Source organism: Cucurbita maxima, unplaced genomic scaffold (genome assembly GCF_002738345.1).
Source record: "Cucurbita maxima cultivar Rimu unplaced genomic scaffold, Cmax_1.0 Cma_Scf00028, whole genome shotgun sequence".
In the NCBI taxonomy this organism is placed as follows: domain Eukaryota; kingdom Viridiplantae; phylum Streptophyta; class Magnoliopsida; order Cucurbitales; family Cucurbitaceae; genus Cucurbita; species Cucurbita maxima.
In genome coordinates this window covers 647,880-657,638 of record NW_019272044.1, presented here as the reverse complement: position 1 = coordinate 657,638, position 9,759 = coordinate 647,880, and the positions used below count along the sequence as shown (strand labels likewise).

The window sequence follows — 9,759 nt, the reverse complement described above, 5'->3', positions numbered from 1 at the left end:
AAAAAAAAAAAAAAAAAAAAAAAAAAAAAAAAAAAAAAAAAAAAAAAAAAAAAACTAACTAACTAACCGTAAAAATTATATTTGAGATTAATTAAAAAAATAAAGAGAATAAAATTGGACACTTGAAAATGGAACTAAAATGGAACTGGCACCAAAGCATTAGCGAAAAGAAGATGTTATTTTAACAATTACCCCTTAATGTTGTCTGTATTACCTCCATTTGGGGACGGAATCTTCTGTAAACCATACTTGAAAGTCTCTCGGAAGATGCTACAATTGGAAACTGTACGGATTAATGACAAATTTAGTTCAATAAAGTCTCATATTTTTTCATTTTGATTATACTCATTTAAATATGAACATTTTGTTGAAAGAACCCTTAATTAAAGAGCAACTATTTGACATTGTGACACAAGCAGACAAATTATCGATATAAAAATTAGTTAACATAATTAGTTTAAAAATATTGCATACTACACGCTCAGTTAGGAACATGATCATAAGCTCTTTGGTATGATATTGTCCACTTTGAGCATAAATTCTTTGGGCTTTCCCGAAAAGCCTCATGCTAATGAGATGTATTCTTATTTATAAACTCATGATCATTCTCTAAATTAATCAAGGTGGGACTCCCTCCCAACAATCTTCAACATGCCCGCTATTGTTCAACCAGTAAGTCACATCCCAAATCATAATAAATCAAAATTCAAAGTTTAGAGAGATGGCGTGTTGAGAGAAAAACAGGATTACCTTAAAAGATTTTGGATTAAGAAGGAAATATGCCCTGAAAGAAACGGCTGAGATCACACTTGTTAACATCAAGTCCTAGCAACTTGTCCACCGCGTCCTGTGTTAAGTTCAAAGTTCAAACACACCAATACTCTGCCAACACAGCTGGAAGGCATCATAAATAGTGCAGCAAACAACACAAATAACTACAAACCCAAGGAAAAATTGAAGTCATAAAACACCTGGTATAGCTTGTCCTGAGCGGATAAATTCTCGTTGTGCAGCCGCTCAACATGCTTGTTATTCCCCATAGCATCCAAAACAAAGGCTGCTCTCTTAATAACCTCATCAGGAACGCCTTTGAGAGAAATAGGATTAATTCCCAGCAATAATGATGGCAAGGTAACGCACAATGATTTTACTTTCAATTTGAAGAATGCAGAAATGTTTTAAACTCATCTGTTTTTAAGATATACCAGCAAGTAACGCACAATGCAGACCTGCAGCAGAATATAAATTTACGGTTCTGAAAAGTACTTTTACGTAAAGATTTATCTTTCTGTATTTATATCATCTGCTTACCGTAGCTAGGAAGTGCGTGTCCTGGGACCAAACTGCAAAAGAATAGCGTCAAAAATGAAAATTTTGAGTGCATTAAATCCTATGTTTTAAGGCTAAAGAAGGGTTAAAATTTAAAATATGGCCCATAAGACAACATCTAAAATCTAATGCATAGAAGTAATCTCCATGAAACTCCATGAAAATCTCTGAAAACATCTCGTTTCTGGGCTGTGTAAGTTGAGTTAAAGCGAAGTTTCTTGCTTCTTTTCTTGTATGCTTAAATAGAAAAGAATAAATGGTAAAATGTCTATCTTCTTTTTTAATTTCAAATTTAAAGAAACTAATAGATATTAGATTATCAAATGCAATGAAAAAAGAATGGCTACGTAAGGAGAAGCTGGGATTATTAGCAAACTAACAAAAGATGCGTATCACATATGTTACCGATAAAGAAATACAATATCTTCATTTTCAGTGCAATCATTGTCGGGTCGTATCATGCTCATGTTGTAGAACTTGATCCTTTTACACTGGAATAAGAGAAAGGGGACACTAGAAATTTCATGTGACAAGATCACAGATGTTTTAGAGTAGAAGAATGCAAATGAATTACCATTGGCAGTAAACTTTCATTAATTAGCTCAGTTAGATGAGTGCACACCAACACCTGGAAACATGAGCAATCATTTTAACGAATGCTTATAATCTAACCAGAGGCAGCTTCATAACATTATCTTTTATTTTTTATTGGCCCCTTTACTCTTAAAGTTATTTCCTTTTAGTTCTAACACTAGTAGTTTCGTTTTAATTCCAAAATTTGAATACAAATCCATGTTGATCCCTACAGTCATATCACATTTATCATAAATATTATTGGCCATTACATGCATTTTGTATATATTGTGCATTATATCAAATTTTGGGATTGAATGACCTAAAGTTTCTATTAAATACCTTACAAAAATTAAATTCAACTGCACAAATTCTTATGAAAGTTCACTAAAAGGTACGAGTAAAGAGGAAAACTGCATTGACACGACGAGCTGTTGATGCCCCAAAAGATTTGAAACTTTAAACAACACTTGGTGTAAAAATAAATAAACCAAGCAATCAAAACAATATGATATTTAGGAGAGGAAGTCAAACCTTTGGAGAGTCATTAGAACTTGCAAAGTGGTCGATGGTTCCACCGAGAAGACCAATGCCATCTTAATTGTACAGACAAAACAGTGAGTTTACAAAATCATACGCATACATTCAAATTAGTGAAATTGGTGAGCCTAACCTTCTGTAAGGGTACCTTTACCAAATTCATCTATCAAGCACAAAGATTGGCACGTCGCCTGCCTGAATTTTTCACAATAATAGTATTTAAAATAGAAGGGTTAGTGTATTTTGTTAATAAAACAAAATCAATGATAAGCAGATTCAACTGTTAAGGTCATGCCATTGTTCAAGCACTCGATTCTAAGTTTCCACTCTAGACATTAGCTATGCAACGATCAAGATTTATTCTACAAATATCTTGCAACCCCTGCTATTTTTCTGGTCGTGCAGGCAGGGAAGTTAGGAGCTATTTATTGAATGTACCTGAGCATCATCCCAACTTGAAGTAAGTCAATCATAAAAGTTGATTGTTCTGCAGTCATATGCTTGCTTCCCATAGCACAAAATATTCTGCGAAAGCCCATTATGCAATCATTGATAAGCAATAATTTAAACGCAACATTAGAACGAGGGAAGATATCATCACATGGAATGCGGACCTATCAGTCAAACCCACGGTTGCAGCATCTGCTGGAACAAAGCTTCCTATATGAGACAAGAATACAATAAGAGCAACCTGGAAGGTGCGGAAGAACTGGGGTTAGAGCTATGCAGACTTCTTGTTATTCCTCTTCATTTCTCTTCAACTCATTAATGTACATAGAAGGGGGCAAAGTTAGCATGTAAATTTTGTTCCTTCCTAAGAAAATTTATGGTCTGCCCTTATCCTCAAGTTATCCTCCCACTCATTCGTGACTACATGAAGCGTGGAAATTTCTCTCTGGCCCGAAGGTGCACCTTATTCTCAAAGTGAAAAGATGGAAACTGTTGGACTGCAAGGTGGAACAGTTCCAAAGATCATCACATATCCATGTCCTTTAGTGAATGCTCTGAGCTAAAAACTAGGTTGGTTCATGCAGTTGAATCCCGTAAAAAGTTGAAGGTTCCACAATGAGTTCATTGTCAGAACTAAGATGAGGCAGAAGCGGTATACCTTCAAAAATAGATCCACAAGCGACATGAAGTTTTTCTTTTTTAAGTTCAACATGTGGGGTGAGGAATTCAAACCTTCAACCTCTCTGTCTCGAAAGTATATGTTTTAACCAGTGCTTAGGTTGATCAAGAAGTTGTGACACATGAAACATTAGACATGGAACATAAATTTGGCAAGAAAAGATGATAATCCACTTTTCCCACCATTGCTTCTAAAGGACCATAGAATGTTGTGTCAGTTTCTTATTTACATACTAGGCAATATTGAATCACCATGTACAAAAATTAGCTCTCTCAATCCTGGTCCGTCAATCTTAAAACTATTGCTGAGCTGTCCACATTTGAATTTAACCTCTTATAAAATATCATTTCTAAGGACTTTATCTACAACATCATTGGGAGTTGCTAATCTTTGGAAGTTACTTAGCTTAGGAGCATCACTACCATAAAATGACTTGAAAGGCATAGTGAACAGATGAATGATGGTAATGATCCAATAAATCCAACACATGTCAAAGCTTCAGTTTACTGAGTAAAACAACAGCATGGTTTTTGGAGTTGTGAACCCAACTTCTGAATTCAAGTTGAGCCATCACCATTTTTAAGGTCTCTCTAATTTTCTCTTTAATTCACCTCATAGTCATCTTCATCCACAAGGAGCTCTAATGATCAATTCTTGCATTAAGTAGAAGAGAAAATATTGAAGAGGGGATACAGTTCAATCGCTATAACTCTGTTGGATCCTTCCACGTAATGCATCGCACTTCATGAAGTAGCTCGAATTTATTCTCTGCTCTGCCTCCATCATCCTCCTTAACCATCCACCTCCATTCTAATCTTCAGTTTAGTCCATTGACAAAATTTCCTTCCTGGAATCTCGGAAGCTTCTAACCACTAAAGACTTTAATGCTTCCTAACTTCTAATTGTCCGTCACTACATCTCCTTCATAACTGGTTAGGCTGGCTATAACCAACAGATGCATCGCAGGAAATATAAACTTGGAATTAGTAACTGTTTGTGTGAACTTGTTCTGACCATATCCAACTAATCTTTCGTGAAGAATAGCACTCAGTGTCAAGGAAAATCAGTTATGACTTTCCACAATCAGTCATAACACCCTCACTCTGCAATAGATCTTTAAACATAGATATCTTTAAATGTCATTTACGGACCCATATTATTATTTCATTTACAAATGAAGACTCCACGAAAAGAGAATGAATTCACCAAATATGCAATAACGTGGAGAGAGAGAGAGACGGGACAGCACACCACTTTAGAAAGGAAAAAATGAACATTTATTTACCTGTTTTATGTAGATACTTTTACCAGAATAGTTTGGGCCAGTAATGATAATAACTCTTCCTGAAAAGACATAAACTTAAAAAGTTATTAGAAGCAGATGCGCATTTCTAGTTTGAAGTTGAATACAGCTATGTAATGCACCATCAATTACCATCATCAAAAATCTTCGTGTCATTTGGAATAAACGTATCGACAGCCATTTCCTGCAAAATGTGCCTACAGCATATGTACTACAAATCTAAGTACTCGATTATTAGAATTTGAGTGAATATTCAACATGACCTGCACAGTCAAAGGTTCCAACCTTCCATTCTTAATATCAAGCATGCTATCTGCACTTAAAACTGGCCTTACATAGTTGTTTTGACGAGCAATCAGTGCTAGTGATAAAAAGCTGTGCAAAACCATCAAGATGATTGATAGATGTTCAAATGCACAATGAGAAAACCAACTATTCAGGGTCCTCCAAGAATGTGGTAGCATGTTGAGACGACAGAGCATAAGTGAAAAAGAAGAAAATATTCTCACCAATCAAGCTCAGCCGCGAAATCTACAGCCTTAAGCAGATGCAGAGAGAAAACAAGTATATGTGACACCAAGTCTCTAATAATTGCCCTCTCCATGTCTTCTAGGAATCAATGAAGGCAAGGTCAAATATTTTAAGAGTAATTTAATTAACGTGACAATTTAAATTAAGATCAATGGCTTTGTTTTCTTTTTTAATTCCCATCTGTTAAGGGTGATTTTTGTGGATAAATTGGAATTTGGAACTAAACATCAAAATCTTATTCAGAGCTGAAATATATGCCAACCAAGAGAAAAATCTTTAAATAATCTACTGCAAGAAATTAAGGAAAATTCAGAGTAATAGGAACGAACACATAGTACCTAAAATTTTGTGATAAATGTCTCCAAGTAGATTATCCAATTCTCGTGTTTTTGGACTACGGTAAAAGTATCTCTTTATATCTCCATCCACATCAGAGAACTGAATTTGTAAAGATTTAAGAAGCTTTTAGCTAAAGCAGTTAGAATAATGTCAGAATTATCAGTTATAACAAAGATTAAACAGCTTACAGCAAATTCAAAGTCTCGTAGGATCTCTAACGTGCCATCTTCAAGTTTCTCTTCAAATATGCTTAATAAATACCCTGGAGGGGGGAGTGGGGTTAGGCAGGAAGAGAGATAAATATCCTGGCTCCTGTTGCCGAAAAATGAAAACACAATAACACAAGATATGCATAACAATGACCACGCAAGACAATAACACACAAATGTGTTGAGGATCTAATTTAGGGAATGACCATGAGTTTATAAGTAAGGAATACATCTCTATTGGTACGAGGCCTTTTGGGGAAGCCCAAAACAAAGCCATGAGAGATTATGCTCAAAGTGAACAACATCATACCATTGAGGAGATCCGTGATGCCTAACATGGTATATTTGTTCTAGGGCTCCAGAGAAAGAAGTCAAACCTCAATTAAGGGGGAGGCTCTATGGTGTACTTTGTTCGAGGGGAGGATTGTTGGGAGGGGTCCCACATTGGCTAATTTAGGGAATGATCGTGGGTTTATAAGTAAGGAATACATCTCCCAAAGCAAAGCCATGAGAGCTTATACTCAAAGTAGACAGTATCATATCATTGTAGAGATCCATGATTCCTCACACAAGTTAACCTTACACGGACCATGCAAGATAATGAGTAGCTTTTTTTTCTTCTTTTTTTTCCTTTTTTTTTTTAATTTTCTTTTTTCACTGCATTAAAGGATGGTAATGATCATGTCCTAGTTCTTAAAAGGTGCAATATATGGGGTGACAACACATTGAAAATGATTGCATAAAATCACTTTAATAGGCCATTTCATATACTAGTCCCAATTTTCCAGCAGAAATGCCTATAAAGTATGGATAAGTTAAAGTAACTTTTTCAGTGAAATGCTCTGGAAAGAATGCGGACCTATTTGATGTATATAGACTATACAGGGGTCAAGCTTGTTTTTACACAACTGAGGAAATTGAGCAACTTCCATTGATGTAACCTGTCAGGAGCGGTGAAATTGATGGAAAACTCATTCGTGCAATCTACTTGACATCTAACTTTTGAAGTTTTAAAACATGCATAATGCACCTCCTCCAAAAATTGAGGCAATTCCTCATAGATTTCCCTCAGCTCATCCAACTGTTAGCCATCCAAAAAAAAAAGAATGTAAGAGTTTATATCCAATGTAATCCAGAAATAAAAGCTAAATACTACGTCAGATTTAAATTGTCAGTATTATTCTTAAAGACAACAAACCAACTCTATGCATGCTATACCAACAAACTAACCGTGGAAAGATGACAGGATGATCAGTATCTCGTCGGACAGGAAAAATATGTCCCTCTAAGAATAGAATAATACTTGGGTAAGAAGAGCACTTAAACTGGTTAACTATCTCTCACCTCATCACAAAAACCCTCCTTCACAATTGTCTCATATGACTTCTCTTTGCTTCTACTAACATCTAAGACGCCAATAACCTTCAAGATGAGAAGCCAAATATTTTATGAGGACCATTACAGAAGTTCTTAAAGGGCAATCCAATAAGCTTATAGAAAATTCAATCATGGTAATGTACATTTAAAGGACACAGTGAAGGGATAATGACCCTTACTAGTTCCATCACTCCAATTATAATTAACCCATAGTTTCTTTCTCCATTATAGCAGAAACATCAGCGATTAAACAGAAATATAAATAGAATACCAGGGAAGTAGGAAACAATGACCAATTCATAAACATAAGCTAATTCTGTTGTAATGCACGAATTGGCCTGCAATAAACAAAGATTTACACAAGGCTCATTAAAATGTCAATTTGACCAAATAGAAAGTGAGTCAAAGATATTATTGGGTACCTTCTCAACAATGTCCAAATTTAAGTGCTTCATGTTGTCTCTAAGATTCTCTGACATGCCAACTTCAAATATTTTATTCACGTGCAGAAGGGAGCAAACACTCTGCAGTAGAAAAAATAATAAGAGACAGAAGATCAAAACAAAATTTAAAAAATTTATTGCTAATGAAAAAATGTCTCACGATATGGAGCGGTACCAATGGAAAAAAGTAATAATAAAAATGAAGAGAGAAAGAGTTGGCTGCCAACTCCCCGTGAATTTTCTCCTCATTCTTATAAAAATCAGATGATAACTGGAAATAATCTTGATAAGATGAAAGGAATTGTAGTACAATGTTGTCAAGGAAAAATGATTGTCCCAAACTCACATGATCACTATTTGATTTAACAATAATGATGGTGCATTAAAAATCATATTCATGGTGATATAAAAGATCATTTGATGAATTTAACATTAAAAGATGTTAACTTATTCAATTCGACCGAATTTAAACGTGACACTTAGTCACATGCAAACCAATGGTGAGCAAAGGTTAAGACATCAGAACAAAATTATGCAGCAATTCTCTCATACCTTGGACTTGCCTTTTTGACCAACAATAGGGCACTTCCAAATGATGACGATTACTAATTAGACGGGCAACAGAGTAAAAAAGTTATAGCATTTTAAAAGGAGGTTAACAAACCTTCAAGAATGAAGTCCAATCACCAGAAGAATATGTTGAGCTCGGGGAATTGAATTTCTTCCATGTAAGAAAATTTGAAAAAATATACATATTAAGCCAATTACAAGTGAAAACTAACTGCCCATGTTTGTGGGTAATGTGTTTGTCAAGCATAGATTACAGAAATTATGAATAATAAAAGAAACCCTGCTACCTTGAGTATATGGGGAATGTCCTTGACAGTCTTTAGAGTTTCACGTAAAGAATGCATCAATTCCTCAGAAGAAATAAAGAACGTTATCTTTATTGTGTTAATTGTTAAAGAACAAAAGCATATTTTTATCCTTCTTTTTCAGAATTTTACGACATAATACATATCGTTTACACATTTAAATGTAAACTCGCTTCTGTATTGTCCAACAATGGATGGAGAAAAGGATACTGCATTAAGTCGCTTATTCAAATTTTCAAGATCCACCAATGGCCTCAGGAACCAGTTTCTAAATAGAAACAGCCATTATCCAAGTTTTAGGAAAATAAGAGATATATGGAGAAAAGGCCGTCAGTAAGTTCCTAGTAGAAAATGTGCACCTCAAGAGGCGTCTACCCATAGGTGTCACACACTGGAATGAGGAGATTGTATCAATAGCGTGTGTATATGTGCTTCAAATTATAAAAGAAACCAATGCACACATACCTTATTCATCATGCCAAATACAGAGAACCTGCGTCAAGAAATATTAGATTAGTTTCCTTCAGAGCAACACTGACAAGTAAGTTCTCAATCACCCTTCTTTTGCTCTTCCAATGCCCATATGGCTTGGATGTTTGTCGGTTTGAAATATCTGCAATGCTTCCAAAGCTGTTGCATCGAGTTTTAAAAATTTGTTTCTGTTTTATCAGAAGTGAAGGAAGGATTAATATAATTTTTTTTTTACTTTTTAACTTTAAGTACAAGTAATTTGGCTAATAAGATAACAAGTAAAAGGATACAAAGAAATTTCTATGACAGAATCAATCGTTATCAATGAAGTTCCAAGTTCCTTTTGTTCAAGCGTGTCCACGATCCTTTCATTTTCCAGTATGGCAAGAAGACCCCCACTAGCACGAATTTGAACATCACTTCCCACGTCCATCATAGAACTCAGCTATAATTGTCCGTAGGAGGAAACATCACCAATCCCACCGAAATAATTGTTCAATTCCAGATTAAAAAAAAGTTAAATTGACATTGCAGTGGAACTACAAGCAAAATTTTTTATGGAAGTAAACATTAACAGATTACAAAATCTCTTGCGATATTAGGTACCAATTCAAATAACAAAAAAAAAAAAAAAAAAAAA

The 9,759-nt window shown here is 34.9% G+C and overlaps 1 protein-coding gene across 8 annotated transcripts in view; it reads right to left on the bottom strand.

Annotated features, from left to right (window-relative positions):
• Positions 1 to 129: 129 nt before the first annotated feature.
• The window catches only part of LOC111500234 (DNA mismatch repair protein MSH5), a 12,546-nt gene continuing 2,916 nt past the window's right edge, over positions 130 to 9,759 (bottom strand). For 5 of the 8 annotated variants that reach the window (XM_023151932.1, XM_023151928.1, XM_023151934.1 and 2 more), the window contains 29 exons: positions 9,410 to 9,564; positions 9,206 to 9,307; positions 9,114 to 9,141; positions 9,008 to 9,039; positions 8,859 to 8,916; positions 8,631 to 8,717; positions 8,438 to 8,494; positions 7,753 to 7,854; positions 7,624 to 7,668; positions 7,298 to 7,375; positions 6,984 to 7,034; positions 6,813 to 6,894; positions 5,933 to 6,006; positions 5,744 to 5,843; positions 5,384 to 5,483; positions 5,160 to 5,249; positions 5,007 to 5,071; positions 4,857 to 4,915; positions 3,057 to 3,133; positions 2,881 to 2,967; positions 2,576 to 2,637; positions 2,437 to 2,498; positions 1,904 to 1,957; positions 1,735 to 1,820; positions 1,312 to 1,343; positions 1,206 to 1,229; positions 972 to 1,087; positions 751 to 847; positions 130 to 283 (listed from right to left, as the gene is read on the bottom strand). In XM_023151932.1, coding sequence (XP_023007700.1) covers positions 767 to 847; positions 972 to 1,087; positions 1,206 to 1,229; positions 1,312 to 1,343; positions 1,735 to 1,820; positions 1,904 to 1,957; positions 2,437 to 2,498; positions 2,576 to 2,637; positions 2,881 to 2,967; positions 3,057 to 3,133; positions 4,857 to 4,915; positions 5,007 to 5,071; positions 5,160 to 5,249; positions 5,384 to 5,483; positions 5,744 to 5,843; positions 5,933 to 6,006; positions 6,813 to 6,894; positions 6,984 to 7,034; positions 7,298 to 7,375; positions 7,624 to 7,668; positions 7,753 to 7,854; positions 8,438 to 8,494; positions 8,631 to 8,717; positions 8,859 to 8,916; positions 9,008 to 9,039; positions 9,114 to 9,141; positions 9,206 to 9,307; positions 9,410 to 9,564 — 2,046 coding nt within the window. In that variant the 3' untranslated portion in view covers positions 130 to 283; positions 751 to 766. The remainder of the gene's footprint in view (positions 284 to 750; positions 848 to 971; positions 1,088 to 1,205; positions 1,230 to 1,311; positions 1,344 to 1,734; positions 1,821 to 1,903; positions 1,958 to 2,436; positions 2,499 to 2,575; positions 2,638 to 2,880; positions 2,968 to 3,056; positions 3,134 to 4,856; positions 4,916 to 5,006; positions 5,072 to 5,159; positions 5,250 to 5,383; positions 5,484 to 5,743; positions 5,844 to 5,932; positions 6,007 to 6,812; positions 6,895 to 6,983; positions 7,035 to 7,297; positions 7,376 to 7,623; positions 7,669 to 7,752; positions 7,855 to 8,437; positions 8,495 to 8,630; positions 8,718 to 8,858; positions 8,917 to 9,007; positions 9,040 to 9,113; positions 9,142 to 9,205; positions 9,308 to 9,409; positions 9,565 to 9,759) is intronic. The other 3 variants (XM_023151933.1, XM_023151931.1, XM_023151930.1) reach the window with 2 other exon arrangements.